This window comes from Peromyscus californicus, unplaced genomic scaffold (assembly GCF_007827085.1).
Source record: "Peromyscus californicus insignis strain IS unplaced genomic scaffold, ASM782708v3 Scaffold_7__1_contigs__length_154581171, whole genome shotgun sequence".
In the NCBI taxonomy this organism is placed as follows: domain Eukaryota; kingdom Metazoa; phylum Chordata; class Mammalia; order Rodentia; family Cricetidae; genus Peromyscus; species Peromyscus californicus.
Window position 1 is genome coordinate 56,696,186 of NW_026294595.1, and position 27,646 is coordinate 56,723,831.

Consider the following 27,646-nt stretch of genomic DNA (forward strand, 5'->3'; position numbering starts at 1 on the left):
AACTTCATTTAATTCAGGAATTCATTTGAGGTAGTTTTTTTTTTCTTTTGCTGCTATTTGTTATTCATTTATTTTCAATAAGACAGAGTTTTGCTATGTAGCTCAGGCTGACATCTTCCTCCTCAGTCTCCCAAGTGCTAGGATTATAGGCATGGGCCCCCACTGTTGGAGACCTTTAACTTTCATGGTGGCAGATGTCTTTGAGGTGACTGAACTTCCCACAAACCTTCTATAGGCAGGAACTTCCTTCTACCTGAGCACTTCAATGCACTGCATTTCAAAGACCTGATTAACACTATGAGACCTATCTCTGTCTGTCACAGCTGAGCAAAGCCAGGTCCCTCCTCCCAAAACATGTCATTATGACTAGGACACTCCAACTGTACTCTGGGCTTGTCTCCCATGCAGCTTAATTATATAATAGACTCTACTGGCTACAGTGTGCAGCAGATTCCCTCTGCTATAGTGAAGCCATATAAACAAAGCCAGGAAAGTACTGGCTTTAGGCAGTGTCCACCCTTCCTAGTAGCTGGGCATATGGTGAGTGTTAATAAAGCAGGGGAAACTGGTCTTCAAATGTTAAATGTCCAAAAAGACATTACTAACATTGTTTCTATTAATTTGGGGATTAGCAAAATCCTGTCTTCCTTTGCAAGCAGCTAAAGACACTCTTAGTTTCAACAATGGATTCAAGCTCCCAGTTTCTCCTAAATCAACTAAAAGCTTGGTGCTTCATTTTGACCTAACCAGCAGGGGTCAGGGTCAGAACAAAAACAACCCAAGGGAACAGCCACAGAAAAACATTAGGCAGAAATGTGAATATAGCAAACATTTTGAAGATGTCAAAAGTCATAGCTTCCTTCAAACAACACCTAATAATTGTTACTGTGAAGGAGGTCTAAAATATTGATATTTCAACACACAATGGCACAATAAAAAAAGCAAAGTAAATGCATGACAGCTCTGGAGCTGGCGACAGGACACTGCAGAAAGCTTTACTGCCAGGAGCAGCTGCTTAGGAAGGAAGAGTGTGTGGGCTCCGTGTGGAGTCTTCAGCAGTAAAGTTACAGAGGGAAAATGACTCACTTGTCACATCAGTCTTTATCCCCGCAAGCTTCAGCAGAGGTTCCACCTTCTCATAATAGACTTGGACAGACTCCTTCCTGTGACTCTGAGGGTTGAGGAGGATCTTCAGAGCCTTTGGCCTGCTTGAGAAACCTAAAACGAAAACAGGTAAGCTTGGATGTCCATCAGAATATCATACATGTCTCTAAATAGCATTTACTATTTGTATCTTAGATTCTTGCTTGAGTGTGGCTTTTTTTTAAAAAACACCTGCTTTCCTAGAGGCGAAACACGATGCTTTCCCTCTTCAAATAAGCCATGCATTATAACGAGCATGTTGTTCAGAAAGAAAGGTATAAATAATAGCAACTTGTAAACATGGAAGCAATACTGATGCACACTGACCCACTCACAGATGAGGCACTTCTTTGTGGAGTCAGGCTGTGGGCTGTGACAAACAAAAAGGTGCATTTTCCTCTCCTTAGACAGATACTTACACTGGAACTGGGCATCTAATGACCTCAGGTCTACCGCCCTCTGACCTACCCAATGACTCCAGGGACAGATTGAGCAAGCAGGGGTGAGTCGCTGTTATCAACCAGTTCGGTGCATACTGGTGGCTGAAAGGAGACTTGAGGTCAGAGTTCAAATCCCAGAAGGTGGCAGTGGAGAAAGTGCTTTTCTCCGAGGGACTGGAAAGGCATCCCCTCTCAGAGGCCAGTGGTGATGGGTTGCCTCACAGTCAGGACTGAGATTTGATACTGCAATTTTCTGGGCAAGAGGCTTGGCACTGAGAACCCACTTGGAGCAGGTGCAGAGCCAATTGTCTGCTGTTAGGAAGGGGCAGGAGCCAAAAGAAAACTGACGACCATTTCTATCATGGTAAGCTGGCTCTCAGAAGACAGCGTTTTAAGGTTACAAAAGCAGTTAACATTCGTTTTTTACTAAAACCATCACTAAAGGTAAATGGAAGAAAACGTCCATTTATATCAAACTCTGTGTTTCGTGCTTCACTTAGGGAGAATATTTTCCTCTCTCATGATATTTGACATAATAAACATCTTTTACCAGCACATCTTGTTTTAAATTCAGGGAGAGCTTGCGATGAGGAATGGACAGAACCTTGCTGAAGTCTTTGGACATTCCCAAGAAACCTTTGGAGACTCTGTTTTGATAAGAAGCCTCGTGGTTCTCTAGATCACATATGCGGGAGACCCCATCCATGCCGCAAGCCTCGTTTTTTCTAGTTCTTGTATTTGAGTGAGCACTGAGGATCCTGCTGGCTTCCAGGCCTCCTGGGTCACTCACCATCGATCCCCTCTGGTTTAGGGCTCTGGCACCTGTGTGCTGGGTGCTCCCCCGGTTTGCATAGCTCCTGTCCATGCTTCACTGTTCCAAAGCTGCCCTGGCATCTGTCTGCTGTGGACACTGCCCAGACCCCTTAAAATGGCCTTTAGAGACTATAAATCCCATCCTAACCCAGTTCCTCTCCTCTCACATTCAGCATTCAAGTAAGACTCATTGAACCTTTGTGTTCAATCCTAGAAAGAAGAGTCAGAGAAGATAGAGCTGGTGCTTTAAAGGAGAAATCACTAGTGCAGGACAGTCAGGACCAGTGGTCCTCAACCTCCCTAGCGCTGCGACCCTTTAATATAGTTCCTCATGTATAGGGACCTCCCCAACCATAAAATTCTTTCATACTCCATAACCATAATTTTGCTATTGTTATGAATCATAATGTAAATATTTGATATACTGGATGATCTTAGGTGATTCCTGTGAAAGCATGAAAGTGATCAAGGAATCAAGACCCCCCAGGTTGAGAACCACTGGTCTAGACTCTCAGAAGAGACATGGAACACAATGGGAGTATATGGGGGGGGTATGTTGCTTCTTAGGGGTCTGGAAAAGCCCTCTTGAAGAAAAGAGTATTTGAGTAGGGCATTCCCCCACCCACATAGCTAGAATGCCTTCCTCTATTACTGTCTGACTCATTAACAATCTGCCCAGGGTTGGAGATTCTACATGATACCGGCCTAACTGAGCACACAGAACTGTGTTAATACAACAAAGGCTTTTCTGGGGCCCTTTCAATTCCCTTATGACAACTCAACCCATTATGGCATCAGATGCCAAAGCTGGACCTTCTTCACTCAGGTGGTTTTTGTTTCTGTTTCCAAGATGCTTTAAAAAAAAAAAAATCAAAATTCTACCATTTGTTTTTCAAGGCTGGCTCCAAACCCCACATCCTCCCAGGAGCCTTGCTTTGCCATCTCCAGAGTCCATCCACTTCACCACTCTGCATCCAATTTACTCTAGGCTCCTCTATTACCTAGTGCTTGTACCATACAAAAGTCTCTGACGGAACATCTTGGGATTTCCACTATCAGATAAAAATGGGAGACTTGACAGTAATACATTACACTGTACTGGGTTTTTTAAACATTCAACTTGACAGGCTATGTGGACGCTAAGCAAATGATGAATAGGGAAATTGTGTCTTAGAATAATAATCTTATTTTTAGACATTAGAAAAATTGATTCAGGCAAGAAGTAATGGGTACCAGAATCATCTGGTGACAATCAGGGAAGGCTATTTACATATTCCTAAACTCTGCCCCTTTTACAGGACATGGAAGCACCTGTAGCTGCATGCCCTGTGAGTCTCTGGATCCAGTGAAAACACTGCTGCTGTCCCTGGACCTCTCATTAAACCATGGCAGAGTCAGGAGCTAGCGTTAAACTTCAGGCACCAACAGTCAGGAGGAATGCCCTGGTCCATCTACTTGCAGTGGGACATTAGCCTGAGGGTCCTCTTCCCTTTTGTAAACAGACAGTTCCCACACAGTTGATGTTTAAAATCCTACTTTAATTTCTCCATTTCCCTATGATCCTAATTTCTTCACCAATACCCCCATACCTAGTGTGTATCAAGTAGAAGCAGGGGACCCTAGGCTTCATTAATGAAGTCCCGTCCTTACAAAGGTGGCATCTTAATGGCAGAACACAAGCAAAGGAATTCAGAGTAGGTTAAAAGGTATCTGTTCTAAGGACAAAATTGCAGCACAGGACAGAGAGAAAGCAGAGGTGAGGGCTGACTCCCTGGAAGGGAAAGTCAGGTGCCCCAGAGCCTTACAAATATTTCCAGGGACTTTATTTTTTTGTTGCTTAGAAAGAGATGTATGGTGAATTGTGAGCAAAGCAGTAATATAACGTCTGGCTTTTAAAGGCTCACTCTGGTCTCCACATAGAAGGTGAACGCGGCAGGACTACAGGAAGACAAAGTCAGTACAGCTGGTTAACATTCTGAGTAGGAGACAGTTGTTCTTGGACTGGAGTAGGTGCAATCAATGTTAAAACAAAAAATAGAATATATATCTAAAGTAGAACTGACTAGAAGTTATGACCTTTAGATATGGCCCCTGAAATAAAATTATCTTGAGGAGTCAAAGGTGGGTAGACATCGTGGAAACAGAAAGACACAACATGTATAAGAACTAGTGGTATAGTGAGCATCATCTCAGTAGGTTGATGGACTTTAAGAGGAAGAGATCAGGCAGCTTAAGAAGACCAAATGAAACAGGCTGGGGGCGGGGGCGGGGGCGGGGGCGGGGGTGGGGGCGGCGGCGGGGGCGGTGTTGAACTTGAGAGTGAGAGCACTGTGGGTGGTAGAAATGGGAAGCTAAGAACTTAAACAAGCTCCATGTGATGCTAAAGAGCTCTGGGCACATTATGAATGTGTACATCGTGAATTATGAATATAAATATGTACAACGTATTGTTGTTCGTATCTGTAATCCCAGCACTCAAGGGACAAGGACAAGAGGATCATTGTGAGTTCAGGATCCACCTGGACCCCATAAAGATGTCTGGGTCAGCTAGAGCTGTATGGTGAGACCCTGTACAAAAGAACAGCAATCACAGAAAATTATTATGGGAGAGTGTGGATGAAGTAAATCACTCAAGAGCTTTGAAGGAATGGACACCGAGACTGAGAGAACATGCATCAAATGCCTTCCAGCATAGTATAGCAGAGTAACTGCCAATAGCTTCAGTCTTTAAGAGGTTTAAAAAAAAAAAGCATGACCCAGGCAATTGTACAGGACCCCTTTGCAACAAGCAGTGCTAACTGGAGGCCTGATGGATGGGTGTCAGTGCTGAGTGCTTCCAGGGATGGAGGGAGAGAGGTAGAAGGAAGATTCTCTAAGCATCTCTCAGGATAAATGGTAGAGGCAGTCACCCCGTGAGAGGACTGCAGGGGGAGCTGGAGGCCATCGGGAGAGCTGGGTCACTGCTAAGGCAAGAATGAATCCAAATAGTCATGTGTGGAGGAGTGTGATAAGCAGCTGAAAATGTAGACTTTGCTAACGGGTGGGTCACTCATCCCAGAGGATGGAGTGGAGGTTTCTAGAGTTGAAGAAAGCAAGGAACAGTGCTGGGTTAGTTTTGCAGAGCTCTTGAGGATGGTGTCCCTAATGAATCTCCTGTGGTCCTGTGACAGAAATAGCACTGCTTACAGTTCTGACTGGAGAAGAGGGTGGAAGGTCTGGTCCTAAGCAGTGGGGCTCTAAGAACCTTTCTCCTCAACCACAGACAAAGCTAGCAGAGAAGCAGCATTGACTAAGGCTAGATAGAGACCTCCATAGCTTTTCTTGCTTAGCTGACTGCACTGTCTAAACCTGGAGCGAGATCCCTGTGAAGCCTTAGGACTGTGCTTTCCTTTGCCACAAATGACCTCAGTGGAAATGTGTATTTGAGACCTTTTATAGACCAGTGAAAGCAAAAACAAGGAACAGAGTTCAAAATCTCCTTAATCTGCCTGTTCCAGGACACCCAGCTTCCCTCCTGGGAGGCAAGTACTCAAAAGGAATCCTTCCAGAAATACATGTACACGCACAAGCAGTCTGCATATATACTCTAAGTCACTATATGTCTTGTTTACTTTAGTGTGTTCATTTTAAAGACAATTTCAGTGCTAGTGAGATGACTCATTGGTTAAAGTGCCTGCCTCTGACTCTGATTGCCAGGGTTGGATCCTTTTCCACTCTTTGACAAAGGATATGTAATTAGGAGGTCTATTCCAGTCTAGTTTCAATTTAGCATTTTCGTACGAGAGAAGTTGGAAAACTGCAAATATTTAAGGGCTGCCTTCATTTTTCTGTGATCTGGTATTTCATGAAGTGTCTTCTGTGTGTTTTCTTGGTTGTATTAGTTACAACAGTAGTTTGGCCTGTATGAAAATTATTGCTGCTTGTTGTGTGACTTAGAAAGACATTGCACGGTGTCCTTTGCCTTGGGCTTTTATTTATGGCATTTTTTAAATGCTGAAATTTCTCAGTTTTATATACTTATCATTGATTTTCTATAGCATTTATTCTATGGCTTCTGAGTCTTATGTCATATATAAAAGTTCTTAGAGACTTGAAAACCTACTTTTCTTTTAATACTTTTGTGGTCTCAATTTCATATTTTTAAAAATCCTATCTGAAATTTATTTCAGTAGATGAAACAAAATAGAAATTTGACTTTATTTTTTCTTCGGTTGGCAATCCACCTGACCCAACATAATTCATTAACTGATCAGTTGTTTCACACTGATTCTGTTTGCTTCTTTGATTCATTTTTTTGGATTTTCACTGTTTTGAGCTTGGGTTTAAACACAAGGCCTTGTGCATATGAAGCATGAGCTTGTCACTGAGCCACAAGCCAACCCCATGTCACAGAGTTAAATGCTGCTCTTAGATGCCCACAAATGCTAAAAGTATTTGTATCTATTGAGTTATGTAGTTTGAGACCTGTTCACTTAGCCACATGTCAATATCACTTTGTTGTGGTTGTTGTTGATGTTGTTTGGGGTGCTAGGAATTGAACCTAGGGCCTTGCACATGCTAAGTGCTTGCTTGAGCTGTATCCCACAGGATCATTAAAATCAATTTATCTAGCACCAAAAATCCTTCTGGTATCTTACAGGATTGTATTAAAATAAAATTACCCTAAAGACTTTATGATGTTCAATTTCTTTTATACAAAAACATATATTTCCAAATAATTAATTCTTCTCTATCCCTTCAGTACCATGCTGCTGTGGGATGGTCTGTATGTCAAATGTGTTGCTGATTGGTCAATGAATAAATCACTGATTGGCAGTGGCCAGGCAGGAAGTATAGGCAGGACTAGCAGAGAGGAAAATTGAGAGAACAGGAAGCTGGGAAGGGAGACACTGCCAGCCGCCATCAGGACAAGGAAGATGTAAAGTACCGGTAAGCCACAAGCCACGTGGCAAGGTATAGATTAAAAGAAATGGATTAATTTAAGCTGTAAGAACAGTTAGCAAGAAGCCTGCCACGGCCATACAGTTTGTAACCAATATAAGTCTCTGTGTTTACTTGATCGGGTTTGAGCGGCTTGGGACTGGCGGGTGAGAGAGATTTGCCCTGACTGTGGGCCAGGCAGAAAAACTCTAGCAACAAATGGCGTCCAACGTGGTGGCAAGAGTTTCCACCTAAAAACTGAGAAAAAAGATTCTAAAACGGAGCTAAAAACAGTTCCTAATTGTGTCTCTCAAATGAGCCGCAGCTGCCGGTTTGAGCTACTGGCGGGTTCCTAGCGTGCGTGCGTGCTCGACCTGCAGTATGGCAGGAATGAGGCCTCTGCAAGTGGCATATTAAGCTGTGTGGTGGATTTAGCCTTTGCTAGTACAAAACAAAAAAAGAGTATTTTGGGCTACACGCTGCTTGGATAAAAGCATAGACCCACGATAGCTCCCAGAGCAGGCGGTAAATGTATGAGACCGCCATGTTAGGAAGCTGAGGTGGGCGGAGCCAGCAGCCACAGCTGCTGCAGCTTAAAGCAATAGATTCACAATAAGACAGATTCAGATGTAATAGTTTAAAATATGTGTAAAACATACGTAGGCTTGAAAGAGAAAAAAAAGGTGATATATACAGTATAGAAACAAATACATGGTTTTAAAAAATAAAGTCTTTAAAGAGACAGTAAAATTAATATAAAAAATAAGCCACGTAGAGATGACTATTACACAGAGAGTCTGGATTGTGTTGTCTTTGGGATTCTTAACTACAGATAGATATTAGAATTTTAAAGGAAGCAGAGTTACACCAGTATGTATGTTTTAAAGATACTTTGACTTCAAAATTTGGATGTAAGGATATGTTGCTTTGGAAAAGAGTCTCTTTTGTTTCCACAGAAAGCAAGAGGCTATGGATTTGTTCCAGAGTAAGATACATCAGGTTTGACCAGGCAAGACCACCTGAAAGGTCTCCGATGACACCATGGCCCAGATGATCCAACATCCAGAACCGTTTCAAGGCAACTGGCTCAGATGATACAGCCTCATGGACTACTCCATGATCCTAAAATTTTCTTTGTTTCCCCAGAAGATACAGCGCCCCCCTCCAGCAGGAAGTAGTAAGAGAAGCTATGCCCAAATTCCCAAATATACCAAGCTGACTTTGGAGATGTACAAAGGTTAAAACCTTCCTTTTTGAGAAAAAAAAAGGGGAGGTGCTGTGGGATGGTCTGTATGTCAAATGTGTTGCTGATTGGTCAATGAATAAATCACTGATTGGCAGTGGCCAGGCAGGAAGTATAGGCGGGACTAACAGAGAGGAAAATTGAGAGAACAGGAAGCTGGGAAGGGAGACACTGCCAGCCGCCATCAGGACAAGGAAGATGTAAAGTACCGGTAAGCCACAAGCCACGTGGCAAGGTATAGATTAATAGAAATGGATTAATTTAAGCTGTAAGAACAGTTAGCAAGAAGCCTGCCATGGCCATACAGTTTGTAACCAATATAAGTCTCTGTGTTTACTTGATTGGGTTTGAGCGGCTTGGGACTGGCGGGTGAGAGAGATTTGCCCTGACTGTGGGCCAGGCAGAAAAACTCTAGCAACACCATGCTAACTATTTTCAGATAAATGTTGAACAGTTATACTGTTATCTTTTCTGTTGTTGCTGTCAATATAACTTTCCTCCCATCCACCTACTTACTTTAATTTTGGATATAGAAATCAAAACTATTGATTTCTGCACATAATCTATTTTTAATTCTCCCACTTTTCATCATAGGTTTTCCCTGTAACCTCTTAAGATTTTCTAGGTTACTTTTATCAGCAATAATGATCATTTTACATTGCCTCTTTCCAACTGTTTAAGAAATCCACTTGTTCCAGATTCTCTGTGCAGTGGTTGGTCCCACCTGTGCGGGCCCCATCTAGCCACACTGATGAAGTGCAGTCTTGTCAATTCTAGAATCTAAGAGGAGTACCTTAGTGTTTCCCCACAGAGGCTTTTGATCAGACACATACTGTCACGATGCTAACATTACCGTCTAGGCTGATCCCAGTTTTCCTTTTGCAGACTTGTGTTGTCATGCTGGTATCAACTTCCTGAACACACTATAAATAAAATCAGAGTTTCACCTCTTTTCCTCAGCAACATTGTGTAACATGAATCTTAAAAGGTCTCATTAATAAAAAACAAACCCAGAACCAGGTAATGGGGTGAACACTGAAAGATCAGGAAAACAGAACAAGCCACATCCAACCTCACCTTCCAACTTCTCAGCTGATCTTGTTTCCTCAGACTGAAAGCCTCTGAGTCCTCATCTGAATGGATCTCAGCTGAACTGCTGCTCAAAAGCCTGAAAGCTTAACTAGGTTATAGTTCCTGGTCCTCATGCCTTATATACCTTTATGCTTCCTGCCATCACTTCCTGAGATTTAAGGCGTGTATTACCATGCCTGGCTGTTTTCACTGTGACTTTGAACTCACAGAGATCCAAATGGATCTCTGCCTCTGGAATGCTAGGATTAAAGGTGTGTGTGCCACCATTATTCTGGCCTCTATGTCTATCTAGTGGCTTGTTCTGTCCTCTGACACCAGGTAAGTTTATTAGGGTGCACAATATATTGAGGGACACAATATCACTACATGGTACCGTCAAGAAGACACTGGATAGTATAATCACAGAACTACTCTAAGCATTTCATTAGAAAGAAGCACCCTAGATACAGTGCACCAGGATTTCTGGAGGCCCGCAATCTATGTTTAGATAAGCTATTCTAGTAACTCTTACATCCACTAAAATGTCTACAGGACCAATAAGCTGGGCTCTTCCAAAGTCAATGCCAAAGAAAACACAACAGCTGGGGAAAGAAAGGGAATATCATTCACATGTGTTTAATTAAGTGGGAGATTCTTAATAGAAATTAAGTAAAAATACATTATAGAAAACAGGAGCTTTTTTATATGGACCAGGGATAACAAGCAATTTTGGGGGATAATTGTATCTGGTATTAGTGAAATGTCTGGTTTTAGAGGTACACTTCAAAGTATTCAGTGGGAAATATTCCACTGCCTATCATTTACTTTGTAACACATTGCTCCAATGTGTAACACAAACACAGGAAAGCAGGAGGAACTAGGAAATCAAGGGATGGAAACACAGGTGCTGCTCCAGGCCCATTTCTGTTGCTGTGATAAAATACCCTGGCCTAAAAGGAACACAGGGGAGAAGAGGATTTGTTTAGTTCCATGTATGCTCCATTATCGAAAAAAAGTCATAATGACAAACACTTCTTTTCCATTTCCTGGTAACACACGCTACCGTTTGAGAGACTGGAAATATATTTATTTGATATTTTCAGTTCCTCTTGTGTTAGTTGAACAGGATCCCCTTGAGTCAAAAGCTTTGTGATTCTGCTTTCTGCTATATTTAATAGTCTATAGAAAAGTTATCTGGCACACAGTAGATGTTCAATATATATCCAGGAATAAAAAGAGAAAATTATAAAACTGAAGTTTCAATTTCAATAAAGAAACCTAATTAAAGAGATTAACATTGACCAACTATAATACAGAATAATTTCCAAATTGCAATGGTATAAAACAGATTAAAAAGCATAAAGCACTTATGTTAATTCCTAAAATAAAATGAAAAGGCTAAGATAAATATTTGATGGAGAACCAAAGGTTTATCAAAAACAGGTTTGTGTCAGACATCTAAATTCATTGGAAGGAGTACTAAGCATGAGAAAAGTAGCAACTTCTTTACTGCATGGTAATGCAACTCGATCTTTATTTCATACTGATCCTCTGTGTATGAAGTTAAAGTTGGTAGAAAACATTTAAGAGCTAGCAAATTATTTTCTAAATTAACAGCAGCATGGGAAATAAATACTGGTCCTTTCCATCAGAACTTAAATCAGTTCACTTTCCAGAAACAGATATAATCCAAGGCAAGCAGTAGAGCTAGAGGGAAATGCTTCCCTTAGTATGTACGAAACTGTTTGCTTCAGAAAGCAGCCTCCATTCTTCAGTCCTTGTCTTAGACTCAGTGTGATATCCCTCAGCTCCACTGGGCATTCAGCCTTCATCATCTCAGGATGCTGAGAAGCAGGTGGCCAACAGGATGGCACTGATAAGCAATGAAGCCAAGGCAAAATTCACCACTTAATACTGCCAGATGATTCTGCAAGCCTGTTTTCCATGAAAAGAACTGTAACTATATAAAAGCACTCAGAGACTCTGAAAATTGAGTGAGGCAGGTAGGGCATGGTCCTTTGAGTTTTAAGAAAAGGAATAACTCACAGGACAGATAACAGAAAGGGAGATAGTTTATTTTCTTGATGAGAAAACAGGCATGCCTTCTGGACTGAACAGAAACATTTTCACAGAAGATGGGAATATAGAAACACTATGAGGATGTATGTGAGATCAGCAGCTACACAGAATCCAACCATTAATCAACAACAACACTTCAGGCTGCTACAACACCAGGCATCCGAGTCGGGATCTCATCAAGGGACAGACTGATTAACAGGAAACTATACTGAGACATTTAAATCCTCACCCTTAGAAAAAATGAATTTCACAGTGGCAGTGATCACTTATTCATAACTGTACAACAGTATAAGCATCTTCCCAGTAGATAATCCAAGATTTAAACAGAAGCATGAGTCAACATTAATATGCAGCTGACTGGATTCTCAGTCCCTTGGTAACCTCTCAATTCATACTCTGGAGTAGAGACCTTTTTAGCACGCCAGTTTGCAAGGAACCAGCAGTGTAAAACAGAATGGCCAACTGCTCCTCTGTTAGTAACAAATGTGCTAATATGTACTAGTTTAAACTTGATCTATCAGTGAGTCAATGAACCATGAAGGGTGGGGGTTAATCAGGGTGTTCTCCAAACAAAGGCTCCTGAGAGCTGCAGGGATGCCACCCCCAGACTCACATCTGTGCTGTTTTGAGTTCTGTGCGATGGAAATGGCCTGGTGCTCAACACAGTTATGAGCCCAGAATCCTGCCACAGTCTTGTAGCTATTCGCAAGTATTTCACACAGGAGAGCAACCAAATTGTTGGAAAGGTAAAGTACAAACAGGAGAAACAAACTCCTCCCCAACCATAGTGCTTAAGAGCTTCTGATGGTAAACTGTGCCCTGTTAATGAGTAACAGGGTGGTAAAAGCCTTTCACGGAAGATCTAACTAGTTCCCAGCAGAGCTGAGGTGGTGACATTCTATCTTAGGTGATTTATACTAAAACTCATTGATTTCCCTTTATTGTCAAACAAAAGCATATGCGTACTGATCTTTTCTCCTAAAGATATAAATAATTCTAATGCCACAGTTCGACTTAAAGTAAAACTAAATTCACATATAGTTTGCCACTGTAAACATATCTCTTTTTCTAACAGCTAAAACGAAGGGAACAGCAATTAACAGGAGGAATCATCTGCTGGTGGAAAGATCACCTCCATACTTCAGTATTTAGATAATAAGGGATCCAACACCAGTTAGATCCTGAGTGAACAAGCTAGAGAGGATAGACCAAGTTACTTTTTACCACCCATCAGATCAGTTAAAATAATTAGTATTTAAATACAATTAACATCTCAAGAATCTAATTTAACGGCATAATTGGACATTTAATCACCCACCAAAGTAGGAAATTATAAAATAACAGATAATAATTTCATGAATGTTTCTAATTTAATGATTTAATCAGGTTGTAAAGTTTTACTAAAGTAGCCTCTCTGGATCATTTGTAAGTGCTGTAGCTGGCTGTGATTTTTAAAGAAATGTTTTCAGCAGTCTGCAAGGTCTCAAAAGCCTGCACCCAGCAAAGGAACAAATGCCCTGGTGAAGAGATAGCATACAGAATGGGAAAATCCTCATCAACCACACATCAAATGGGGGTTAATACCCACACTATGGAATGAACTCCAAAAATCAAACACCAGAAAAACAAGTATTCCAGAAAAACAAACAAACTGAATCCACAACTGTAAAAAAAAAAAAAGAAAGAAAGAAAATACGAACGGTGAGTGTATGTCACACACACACACACACACACATACACACACACACACACACACACACACACACACACACAATAGAGGAGTAGGGAAGAGGGGGTGGATTTGCAAGGAGTTGTGTAGAGCCATGGAAGTTAAACATGTGGAAAAACAAAACACAAAAAGCAAAGCTGTTCCACATCCTTAGCCATCAGGGAAACGCAAACAACAATTGGAGCTCAGTGGCCTACTGCTTGCCTAGTGCCCAGGAGGAAGCAACCAAGAGGCATGAGGTCCTGGTTTGTTTACCAGCAAGAGGAAAATTAACATTATAACATGCCCAAGCAACCTTAAATGTGGCTGAATATCTAATAAAAGACATTAAGGAAATAAGAAGAGGCAGAAACAGAACTTAGTATATTCACAAAGTACATGGTCATTTATGGGAGCAGAAATTATAAACAAAATCAGTGAGGGAGTAATATATTTAGAAATTTAATTTTTGTTAAGCAGTGTCTACGTAAAAGGGGAAAGGTAAATAAAAACTGTGGAATTCCTTAAAGATTATAGTAAAATATTTAATGTTTGGAATCTATGAGCTTCATTATATATAGCAGTAGGAATTCAGGACCTTTAACATCTGCATCAATAAAAATGAGAGTAAAAATGAATCTGTAAGTCCAAGATTTAGAAGTCAAACAATAAAAGAAAACAAAAGTATGAGAAGGAATTTAAAAAAATGAGTTCAGAAATGAATAACATAGAGAAGGAATTCAGTAGGTCAAGTTAATAAAATAGCACCTGCAATTCCAGCCCTCAAGAGGTAGGGACTGAAGATCATGAGTAAGAAGTCAGCAAGACCACTGTGTTGAATATGGTAAGATAAAAAGGCAGTTTACTGAATCTACTTTTAAGAAGGAACTATTTGTTTTAAATAGGATAAGTTATGAATTTTTTTGTCTGAATTTGTCAGATGTTAATAGACTGGACATTGTTAATATATATATAATGGAGTTTTTTGTCTGAATCTGTCAAATGTTAATGGACCAGACATTGTTAATGTAATTCTTGACTATATATTGCATATATTTATTGGATACAGTTTTTCTTGTATTAGCTATAAGCTTTTTTTATTTTAAACAAAAAATGGGGAAATGTGGTGATATTGTGTCCCCTAATATATCGTGCACCCTAATAAACTTATCTGGTGTCAGAGAACAGAACAGCCAATAGATAGACATAGAGGCCAGAATAATGGTGGCACACACACCTTTAATCCTAGCATTCCAGAGGCAGAGATCCATTTGGATCTCTGTGAGTTCAAAGTCACAGTGGAAACAGCCAGGCATGGTGACACACACCTTTAATCCCAGGAAGTGATGGCAGGAAGCATAAAGGTATATAAGGCATGAGGACCAGGAACTTTAGTCCTTTTAATCTTTTAGGCTTTTGAGCAGCAGTTCAACTGAGATCCATTCAGATGAGGACTCAGAAGCTTTCAGTCTGAGGAAAAAAGATTAGCTAAGAAATTGGCAAGGTGAGGTTGGCTGTGGCTTGTTCTGCTTCTCTGATCTTTCAGTGTTCACCCCAATATCTGGCTCTAGGTTTATTTTTATTAATAAGACCTTTTAAGATTCTTATTACCATGTGTCATAAAAAAGTCCTAATTTTTGGAGAAAAAAATAAAGTAACAAACTAATTTAATCATTGAACAATGAAAAAAACATAATATGTATTGTAATTGATAGAGATCATACAGATCAATAAAGAAGCCATTTCTAAAAATAGATTGCACCTTTAAGCCCTGTAGGAGTGAAATTTGAAAACAAGATGAATGGACTATTTCTTGTACAAGTTGTGAGAATAATTCTTAAAGATGAATTCATAAAATACAGAGGACACATCTGCCATCCATGAAAGCATCAGGAAGCGATGGTTCTATAAAGGTATTTTGACAAACCCTGGGAGAGTAGAATCCTGAATGCTGTGTAAAGTGTTTCAGAGGATTTCAAGAGAACTCTAAGCCCTTTTAATGCAGCTAGTATAAGGTAAGATTGTAGTCAGAAGGTTTCTCCAGTCCTACCAGGCCCCCTCAGTCCCATGTCCTGGTTATAAAATAATCATTCAGAGGCTTATATTAATTATAAACTGCTCGGCCATTAGCTCAGGCTTATTACTGGCTAGCTCTTACATTGAAATTAACCCATAATTCTTACTGTTTAGCCACATGGTTTGGTACCTTTTCTCAGTTAGACATTCTCATCTTGCTTCCTCTGCATCTGGCTGGCAACTCCTGACTCTGCCCTTCCTCTTCCCAGAATTCTCCTCGCTTGCTTGCCCCACCTATACTTCCTGCCTGGCTACTGCCCAATCAGCATTTTATTTATCAACCAATCAGAGCAACACATATTCACAGCACACAGAAAGATATCCCACAGCACTTCCCCTTTTCTGTCTAATCAAAAAAGAAGGTTTTAACTTTAACCTAATAAAATTACATATAACAAAACATTTATCAAGCAAGAATTACAGTTACAATATCTAGTCTGTTTGTATTTGGCAAAATTAAAGAAAATATTCTATCTATCCTATACTTGTGAGTCTAAAGTTTCATATCTAATTTATCTTTTATCACAACTAAGGAAAATTATAATTATAACTATTTAGTCTTCAACTATATCAAAGACCCCAGAAGGATACAATATTACCTAAGTAAACAGGAAGAGCATTGTAAGCAACTTCCAAAAATCTAGAATGACAGAGACAGCTGGCTGCCTGGACAGTCACCGCAAACTCTTCTGCAATGTTGTGGCATCATCTTAAGCCTATAGACCTAGTCTCTCAGTCATTTTTCCCTGTGTCCTATAGAATGTCTGGCAGTTTCTTCTGTCAAGTAGGAACCTGAAGGACCATCTCACCTTGCAAAATTCAGTGGTCACCTTCCTATAGGTCCTACATGTCCAGTTTGTATGACATTTTGTTAAGCAGTCCAGGCAAGAACAGTTTCTTGCCCAAATGGCTAACTTTTGCCATGAAGAAGGCAAATTCCATATGGAGTGTCTTTGGTGCCCATCATCTGAGACATTCTAAGGACAATGAGTATGTCTAACATTTTGATTTCTCAATATCAATTTCCACTCAAAGAAATTAGAAATGTTGAGAAATCTGTTGCTTCCAGAGGCTGGGGCAAGAAAGGAAACCACAAAGTCTGTGAATCACTTGGCTTTCTGTTACTGTTAGAAACGCTTGCCTGACCAACTCGCATAGTTTATTTTAGCTCACTGTTCGGAGGTTTATATCCACAGTTGCATTGTCCCATGTGTATGGAGTGTGTCATGGTGAGAGAACATAGCAGAGGAATTTCATTTATCTCAGGGCCAAGTACAAAAGGAAAGCAGAGGAAGACAGACCACAGATTCACAAATCAATTGAGGACATGCACCCAGGGACCTGAAAGCTCCAACGGGGCCCCACCTCTTAACATTTCCACTTTCAAATGGCATCAAGCTTTAATATATGGGTTTCTGGGAACCATCCCACAGCCAAACTAAAGCAACAAAATATCTCATGATACCCATAAGTGAGCAAGGACACCAAAATTTTGAGAAGCAGTTAAAACGGCACAGGGGCCAGTTTCAGGGGTGGTTCGAACTTTCCTTCACACTCTAAAGATTTTGTATCATTTCCAAGCAACTTGCACAACAAGAGAACTTACTTACCCATCTCCCTGGACAGGGAATCCCTTTGGTTGCAATCATATACATACAGTCTCAGTGCATACAGTGTGGTCTCCTTCCTTCTCTTCCTTTCTCTCCCTGTCCCTTCCCTTCCTCCCCCCACTCCTTCCGCTCTTCCCTGGGCTCTCTCTCCACTCTGCTGATGTCATGACATGAAGGGAAGTAGCCTGAGGAACTGAGTGACAGGAGAAGCAGCCTGAGCAGACACTGCAAAGGGCCCAGAAGCCACACAAGCAGGCTTTTCTCTTGTCTTTTCGGGGAGAAACCAGTGTGTGTAAGTAATAGAAACCGAAAACGAATGTTTTCAAGATATGTAATTTTCCACTTGAGAGAGATTTTTTTTAAATGAACTGAAATTGATGCCTTTTAATTTTTATTTAGGTGTTTCCCCCGCCCCTAATGCTGATAACTGGCTAATTTGAGAACTAATTGTCCAGTGCTACAGCATGTTATCTATTGAAAATATTCCAACTATTTGCCTCAAACAACAGATCCATTCACAAAAGATTGTAACAAAATTCCTGAAGGTGCATGTAACAGCTCCATAAACATCACACAATTATGTTAGCATCAATGGTTCTCTAATGAATGCCAGGGGGTAATAATAACTCGTGGCCTAACATGAAATATTATTTATTTCTGTTTGTACATATTGTAGGTTTGTCACTTTGTTACTTTTTACTTCATTTATTTCCCATGGAAAACTGGCAGTCCATTTTAGCCTCATCCAAGTACTGATTCAACTTTGAATTCCCCCTACGTATAGGCTTATTGTATTTGAACCAGGTTTGGGAAGCTCTGCTGAAGGTAGGAACCCAATAATTAGTCACAGACCAGTGTGTTTATGCGTGCTTTTCCAATTCCTCAAGGTTAGCATAAAGAAACCACTGTCATATCTTCCACAGTGCCTGTGCATTTCACCCCAAGGCACTTGAGGACTCTCAATACTGATTCATGGTGAGAAAGTTACTTCAGTGTTGGGACAGGAACTATAATATTACTGCCAGGATCAAATTCTGCCTGTTCCATGTCTCTAAAGTTCTGAATCACAGTGTTTGGAACAAAATACCAGAGATAGATTATCTTCAATGAAGATGACATTGATGCTTCTGACAAGTGCCTGGTGTCTATCTGAGGGAAGAGTCCTAACTGTACAGTAACTGTGATAGATTGAAGTCATACTGTAGCTTATATAGACGGAGGGGAAAGCACATGGTAACCATATAGTTTTAGGAGGAAAAAGGGGGGAAAGATGTAAGTACATGCTAGTAAGAAACGATATTATTCAAAACAAGCCAATGCTATTTTTAAGAAAAACCTATCTCACTAGCAAATCCAGTTAAAAGTAAGGTCTTTGGACTTATGTATGAAACAAGAGTAATTTTTTAAGAGGCCCTAATTTTTGTTTTCATAAATGGACACCCAAAGAAGATCAACCTAATGGGACACAGATTTGATCTAATGGCAAACTGGTGTAAATGACTCCTTTTGTGATGGGGAACCAATTTAACATTCTGGAGAAATGGCTCAGTGGGTGAGGAGTCACCTCCCAAGTATGAGACTCTGAGTTCAGTCTCTATAACCCATGTAAAATGTCAGATGTGGGGACACATAAGCCTGACCTCAGGCAGGCAGAGACAGCAGGATCCCTGGAACACACTGGCCAGCCAGGCTAGCCTGACTGGTGAGCTCAAGGCCAATGAGAGACCCTGCTTCAAAGGAGACAGACAGTATAGACAATGTTCCTATTGATGATACCCTCAGTCTTCTGGCCTCCGTATTCATATACACACATTAAAAATAGGATTTTCGGCCTTTAAAAACACTTTTGAATCATTTTACTTTTCTTGTGTATAAACTAAAAAATGATAACCATTATAATTTATTCAATTTCACTATTTGTTGTCATGCATTGTTTCAATTCCTCCAGCCTCACAACAAAACACATAAGTAATTTTGCCCCTGTATTTCTATGGGAATATATTTATAGTTCTTGATGCTATTATGAGGGTTTAATGAGACAATTCATAAAAGTTGCTTACAAAGTATGTGGCATGTAGTAACTGCTTAATAAATGTCAGTCATTATCATTAGTCTGAGTTTTAAAATAATGACTCTCTGATATTCAGTTAAGAAGTGGTGTTAACTAATTCATTTAACAGCATGAAAACTTAATTCAACATTTTACTGGAAACATTTAGAGGATATTCATTTAGCACTCTGAATCTAATCACATGGAAAAACCTGACAAAAACCACCTAAATTGTTTCTCCAAGAAGTTGAATTATACAAAAGACACTGTCGCCAAGGCTTCTTCCTTGCTGAACAATTTGACACTGATATTCTCTAAAATGAATAGGCTCTTCAGCTTTTATTCTCAAGATACTCTGTCAATGAGTGAAGCAAGAATATAATTTTCTTGTACAATACAGCAATTAATTTTTTCAATATAATTATAATCAATTACATACAAAAACATATCCCTCCCTGAGGATAAAAATGCCACAGGGGGTGTTGAGAAGCCCTCGGGAAGATTGCTGAGATCTTTCATTTCAAGTATAAATAGAACTGACTATTTCTAAAGAATGAATTCTAGCTTCCTCTTGGCTGAAAGGGCAGTGGCTGTGAGAGCAGGAACTAGAAGGAACTAGAAGGAGCCCTCAGAAACCAGAACAGGGGAAAGACTTTGGAAACAACCAATGACCCAACGTGACTGAAGGATGGATGTTGGTTAACCTTTAAAAACATATAAAGCAAGAGTATACATGTTCTATATTCTATCTGTCTACAAAGGCATCTTTGGTGAGTGTGGTGTATAGGGGTTTGCATATGTGCATCCAGGAAACTGAGTTGTTTGAAGTTCCCATTACCCATGATTCTTGCTCCCAGCAGCACATATATTAACTAAGGAGTCCCTATTCTATATTCAGTCCTATTCCCTGTTCAGCTTGAGCTTGTCCTGTCATGTGAAGTTCTTGGGGGTCTAATGCTATGGTTTGCTGTGTTTACAAACTGATGCTTAGTGAATTTTCATGTTACTAATTGCTAGAATGGAAACAATTCAAAAGGTGAAACTAACATGTTGTAGGTTTAAGAAAAACTGAAACTCTTCTCTTGCCTTATTAGCAAAAATTACATGATTGCTGTGCTTTCTGTTTGGAATCTCAGCTATAATTATAATAAAACTGGAGTTCTAAATCAACTTTTCTTTTGATAAGACAATTATCCTTGAAGAGTTAAATGATACTGGTTGTTCAGAATTTAATAGAGACGAATTTCACTGTTCTCAATGTCAAGTTCGGTAAACAATAGAAAATTCAAAAGAAATAAACATAACTGAAGCAAGTTTATTTTAAAACTAATTTTCAATACTTGGCTTGATAAAGTATAGGTTTTCTATTTGCAGGTTGGTTTGTAAGAAATATTTCACATAAAATTACCGAGAGAGAAAAACATTTAAATATACTTATAATGAATAGCTTTAGTGTGTTCCTATGCCAATGCTAATAATAGTACTAATATCATTCAGACAGTCTCTGATGTTTGATTCTAGGGTTGCCACTCATACAGATTTGGGTATTCAGACCCTACGAAGCTTCTGTGTGCCTGAGCAAGTTGGCATGGGAGGCTGCTGGGTGCTGATAGGCTACCATTTGTAGTGATGACACACTGGAGATTTTCAAGTTCTTTTTTTTTTTTTTCTGGATGATAGGTTCAACCAAAGGTTTACTCAGAACCACTAAACAAAAAACATAGATGCCCCTCAACTGAAGAATGGATAAGAAAAATGTGGTACATTTACATAATGGAGTATCATTTAGCTGTAAGAAAGAATTATCTTATGAAATTTACAGGCAAATGAATGGAACTAGAAAAAATTATTCTGAGTGAGGTAACCCAGACCTAGAAAAACAAACATGATACGTATTCACACATAAGTGGATATTAGGGGTAAAGTACAAGATAACCAACCTACAATCCACAGCCCCAGAGAGGCTAGATAACAAAGAGGGCCCAAAGAGGGGATGCTTGAATTTCCCTGGAAAAGGGAAATAGAAGAGATCTCCTGGGTAAACTGGGGGCAGAGGTGAGGGGAGATGAAGGGATGGGAACTTGAGGGAGCAAGTTGGCCAGGCTGGGTGCCAGAGGCAGTTTGGGGGTAGGTCTGAGGAAGAGAGTAATTAAAGAGACATCTTGATTGGGGGGGGCATTTTGGGGTTAGGGAAAAACCTGGTACCAGTGAAACTCCCTGGAATCCAAAAGGATGAGCCCAGCTAAGACTCCTAGCAATAGTGGAGAGGGTGCCTAAATTGGCCATCTACTGTAATCACATTTGTGACTACCCTAATTGTCATCAGAGAGCCTTTACCCAGTAACTGATGAAAGCAGATGCAGAGATCCACAGACAAAAGAAAAGAGAAAGAAAAAGAAAAAGAAAAAATAGCAGTTAGCTGAAGAGTGAATAGTTGAGGTAGAAAGTGCACAGAGAAGCAGGGAGGTTGGGACTCGTTTTTTAAGCCACTGCAGGAGGTGGGCATCACATGATCTTTACTGGACAGAGTGCTCACACGGAATTGGGCTTTGATGGTAATATAGAAACAAGAAAGTGGCTATAATACTCAGTTTTTACATGTGTTGACTATGCACACTTATGGCAAAAACATTTAAAAGCGACATACAAGACTTTAGTGTCTAGTTGACTGATCATTAATTAGTCTTTTATTTCTTTTCTCAACACCTCAGAAGACAGCTGTACTTCAAATATAACAACTTTACACACTAAAAACTTTGTCCCTAAACAAATTAAGTACTGCCAACTAATATTGTGCACAACTGAATGTCTATCTCTAGCAGTCCTTTAACAGATAACAGTGATCGTTATGAGGGTCCTGAGGATCGAACTTCAATGGAAGAAGAGTACTGAGAAGTCTTACAACTTGTCCTCTGACTTCCACACATCCACCATGGCACATACATCCATGAGGTTGTGCGCATGTGTGTGCATACACATACACACAAATAAATGCAAGTGTAAAGTTTAAAGTAATCTTTATGATATCAGCTTCTTATGTTTCCTTCTAAGTACATCATTTCTCATCATATCAAAAGTAAACCTCTATATTATTTATTTTCCACCTAAGACAATTCTGCCTGGTTAATTTAATCGCGCGCGCACGTGTGTGTGTGTGTGTGTGTGTGTGTGTGTGTGTGTGTGTGTGTGTGTGTGTGTGTCTATGATTTGCTTATACAAGATATTGTAAGCACTAAACAAAGCAGTTTTAAGAAATGTTTGTTTTTCTTTTTTCTTTTCTCAAGGAGCATACCATAAGAAGGTCAACCTCATGTACACAGATTTGAGGTAATAGTAAACTAAGGGGAATTACTCTTCTTAGGAATAAAACTAGATATTTAAATACTATTTCTGTTTTCTTTGTGCTTCATATCTGAAAGCTTATTTCAGCTATTGCAATGGTATTGCAGGCTATACTGCTAGAACAAAACAAATAAAATAAATATGGCTCATTTATATTTTCCTGCCTTGTGAAATTAGCATTTAGATATGAAACTGAACAGTAATGACACCAGAACTAAATCTCCCCAATGTGTGCTAAAAATGCCCTTACTTGTCTCTATTAATTGGAAATAGATTAACAAGCCCTAAATATATCAACAAAATTTAATAGTCATGTTCTAGAAGAGCTCTTCTACCTTTTGCTCATTCCTTCTGCGTTTTCTCCTAAGGTTTTTCTTTTATATTTTATTACATAAATTCCCCTGTGAATATATATTTATATTTAGACTTTGATTGTTTTTAAACTATATACGATCACTTTCCAAGCATGCCTTTATTCCTATAAGAGTGGCTTTTTTCTTTACTTCCTCAGTCATTGCTCTCAAAGTGCTTGGAGTTTCATCCTCTCTAGAGGAAGAGGATATTGTAACATATTCCTAATGTGCCCACATCAGGACACCTTTCCTTGGAGCCAATCAAAGTCCTGATTCCACTGTACCTACTCATTTTTCAAGTCACTTAGCAGACACTGTTAGAGCTTTTTTATGTTTGAAAATGTCTTGTTCTTGTTTCTATAGGTTTCTGTCCATTTTGAAGGTCCAAAATGTCACCCGTGAGGCTGTCTCAGGTACACACTAGGAGGCCCAAGGATATTCATTCAAATCTAGATTACCATTTCTAGGGAAAAGCTTGGATCAGGGTCCAATGGAGCTTTCAAATCACATTACTAGGAAACTCAAATCTGTAAAGATAGAATTGTGCCCTAATGGGATGAAAATGGACATATCTAGTATATACACATACTATGTTTAAAGCTGTGCATATTTATCTTTGAAACACATACATATTTGAAGTTAGAAAACACTATGCTAGACCACTTTTGATATAATGATGACAATCATTTAAAAAAAACTTTAATTCTCGTATCAATGACTATGGTTTGCATAAGTTTGTTCGGTGTCTTCGTTGTACATTTGATCTACTTTAAAAACAACATATTGTCTTATCTGTCTCCAGGGCAAGAAAAATTTGAAGAGGACATCTCCATTTTTAATTTTCTTTATTATTTTTACTATGTGTAACTGTGGGTTTTTTTGTGGGGTATAGGAGCAGTTTGTGCATTTGAGTGCAAATGTCAGCAGAGGTCAGATGTGTTGAATCCCCCCTGAAGCTGCAGTTATAGGCAGTTGTGAGCCTGTTGGTATGGGTGCTGGGAACTGAACTCAGGTTCTCTTCAAAAGCAGCAGATGCTCTTAACCACTGAGCTGTCTCTCAAACCCCATATATCTTTCTTTTTTGTTTTTTTTTTTTTGGGGGGGGATTCTGTTTGTTTCCAACACAGAGAACAGAATCTGTGCATCATGTGTGTTGCATGAATGAATCATATTGCCTACTAGTTATAAAATCATGACAGTTTTTCTATGACTGATGTTGAGAAGAAGCTGGGCCCACACCTCTAATCCTAGCAATGGGGAGGCTCCGAGGGAAGAACATGAACTCAAGGTTAGCTTGAGCTATGCAGAACAAGTCTCAGAAACACAAATAAAACAAAGTTAAAAGATTCTGTACTCAACTATGCTCAGAAAATAGGGTCAAGAGTGAAACTAATTGACTTTTAGATAAAAAGAAAAAGTTCTCTTTTATATTTATAAACCTGTAATTATTTAGTCAATGTTAATTAGTTTTCAAATCTCAAGTATTTGATATTGCTTTCTTCCTCCAGCTACTACTGCCAATTTTCCTTTAAAAATTACCACATCTTATTCCTTGCTCAGATTCCAAGTATAATTGTTCATATTTAGAAATAACACACTGTCAGAACTATATAAAACTGTAATTGTTAGATTAATTAAGACTAGAAGACCACCCACTTGAGCCTTGAATGGCTCCATGTTTTTCTCGTTAGAAGAATAGGAGGGAGGTGTAAGTGTTGGCAATAAAGGAAAAATTCTACTTGCTCAATCACGATGAAATTGAAAATAATTTTGAATTCAATGCCATTTTAAGAGAAACTTGTTTCTACTAGCAGACCCAGTTAGAAGTAAGGACTTTGTCCCTGGAATTAAAATATGGTTATCTAATATTTACCTGAAAGTTATATACATTTTTGATATGCAAAATTTCAGTCACCTCCCAAACTTTTTATCAAAAAAAAAAAAAAACAACTCTTTAGAAAGGGAATACTGGGCAGTGGTGTAGGCAATGAGCAATCACTCTGTGCCAAAACTTAAGCAGTGTGTCAGAGGCAGGAATGTTGGATGTAAAGCAGAGAGAACTAATTCCAAGGAAAGATCAGGAGGAGTTGGGCAACAGGCCTTAGCTCTCTGCCTGTAAAGGACACAGGGCTTCTACCACTCACGGAAGAGAATTGGAGCCAACTGTATTTCATTCTCAGATGATAGTTTAATGAATTCTTGAATTATATAGATCTGAAAAAAGGGGGGACCATTAGATTGTAAGCTGGAAAAGGGAGATTCTGTGTGATATAGCTGGCAGAGAGCTTTGCAGCCTCAGACATGCCTTTGTGCATGCTGGAGATGATGCAGATGGCCTCCAATGGGATAAGAAGACCCCTAACTAATGCTCTGGGTCCCTGGATGCAGAGATGGAGCAGATGCTTTCATCTTCTTTAGGGTTCTTCACTGTCATCAGAGGCCTTCAACCCTTATTGTCTTGCATTGGTTGGTTTTAGAAGTCAATCTATTTGTTTTCAGTGAGCCAAATAATTCTGTTCTCCAGGAGCAAGCCAGAGAAAATGACCCTACGTAGCTCACTGTTTTCTACTCTTCTCTAAATCAAAAGTTCACAGTGAGATCCCCAGAGAATGTTTGGCAAAGATGTGTAGTTTATTCATCTCTGTAATTTGACTAGATTTTTAACCCTAGATCAAGCTAAAACATCATTCGTTAAACTAAATATTTGGACAGTGTTTTCAGAGGTATTTTGTTTGAGTTTTGACAAGTCTCTCTATTCCTATAAAATTGCTTTTACTAAATTGAGGTTTGCTCAGACGTCCTCTGCTTACTTGCTGTTGACTTTATGGGTGAGATATATTGAATTTGCCCCAGCAAGCTCTTCATAAGCCCTATGGGAGATTCCTTAGACCTTTAGCACAAGGAAGAACTTCACTCTCCTAAGCAAATGACACACTCTTAATTTACTGACTATCTAAGTCTTTTGAATACCTTCTCATGTTACTAAACTTAATTGAAATCTTTTGGGAGAAATTTGAAATAACAGCTTTGAAAAAATAACTTATTACAATGGATTCTTTCTAGTTACAAACACACTTTTGTTGTTGTTTACAGAGAGATGAACCAAACACCGGCCTATGTATGCTTCCCTCCTCTTGGAAGGCAGGTCCTCTAAAGATCCCAAAGGAGCTGATGAGGAAGTAGACTTTCCCAGGTTTACAGCAATCACTTCCGCTTATCAGTTACCGGCAAACGCTTAGCAGCTATCCACCATAGGCCAGTGTGGGTCCGTATGAGATTCTGGATCAGTGCTGCTGGGGCTGGAAGCTCCTGACATCACCATGACCTGCTTTTTATCTGGTATCCAATGTTGTCATCCAACCCCAAACTGTAACAACTACTCCAGCTACTTTTGCATGTTCAACCTGACAAAATATTTAAAATGGATCAATGGGAAAATAATCTCTAATCTCCAAATGAGACATTTTAATTAGGTAAGTTCTATACATTTGAAGTGCGTGATACTTAAGACTTTTAGCATCCAGAATGTAAAAATGTCACTTAAAAATTTCAAACATACTGATTTCATTACTTGACATACGCTCACGAACATACTCAGACATTAACCTTCCGAAATATCTACCCCAAGCTAGACAACTCTCAATAAGTAAAACACATAGCAAATTACAGATTATCTTTTTTTAATCTTATTTTCAAATGCCCAACACAGAAATGTACTTTGCTAGCAATGTGTAGATAGGAAGCAAGCTCAACAAAAATGTGAGTTATGACAATAAAGATACTTCTAAAAATAACTCACAGGGCTGGAAAGGTGTGTCAGCAGGAAAAGGCACTTGCCCTGGTAATCTGACCACCAAAGTTCAATCCCCAGAACCCACATGAAAGTGGAAAGAGAAAACCAACTCCTCAGAGTCATCCTCTGACCTCCACATACGCACTATGACATATACATCTACATTCACATACCACGAATGCACACACATATAGAAATAATAAAATTTAAAAAATTTAAAACACAATTAAAATAAATCATTTAAAAAAAATTCTTAGGGAACAGGAGGGATGATGGCTCAGTGGTCAAAATGACCCAGGTTTGGTTCCCAGCTCCCACAGGGCAATTCACAAACCTCTATAACTGCAGTTCCTGGGGATCCAGTGCCTCTTGTGGATTCCATGGGCACTTTATATACATGGTACACAGATATCCATGCAGACAAAGTACCCGTACATATAAACAAAATAAATACATGTCTTACTCAGAATTACTAAAACTTCATAAATATGGCTATTTAAAAGTTAATTTGGAATTCATTTTATAAGATTGGGATTACTCAGATGCCATAATCAAACAAGGATGCTATCAAAAACCTAAAAAAAATACCCTTTGTGGATACTTGTGCAAGAATGCTGTACCAAAGTTGTACCAAATTAATTCGATAGCATATTAAAAGAACTATTTGCCATGATAAAGTGAGATTTATTCGTGAATGCAGGGATAGTTAAATACACAATTATTAGTCACTGTACTGTATCAATCACATCAACAAAATAAAAGGAAAATTATATGATTTTCTTAGCTGACATTATAGAAGCCACCTAACAAGATGCAAGATCCCCTCATGATGAAAACAACAGACTGAAAACAGAAAGGCACTCTCACGGCACAATCAAATGTTCCTTTTGCCCAGAAAATTAACTTGCGGTTTTAAACTTTTTTAATTTTTATTTTATATGTATGGGTGTTTGGCCTGCATATGTACCATGTGCATTCCTGGTGCTTGCAAAGTCCAGAAGAGGG

The 27,646-nt window shown here is 39.3% G+C and overlaps 1 protein-coding gene across 2 annotated transcripts in view; it reads right to left on the minus strand.

The window, feature by feature from the left end:
• Positions 1–27,646, minus strand: part of Neurod1 (neuronal differentiation 1) — a 122,936-nt gene that overhangs the window by 36,185 nt on the left and 59,105 nt on the right. For both annotated transcript variants that reach the window (XM_052724488.1, XM_052724489.1), the window contains one exon: positions 1,087–1,218. In XM_052724488.1, the coding sequence (XP_052580448.1) occupies positions 1,087–1,218 (132 nt within the window). The remainder of the gene's footprint in view (positions 1–1,086; positions 1,219–27,646) is intronic.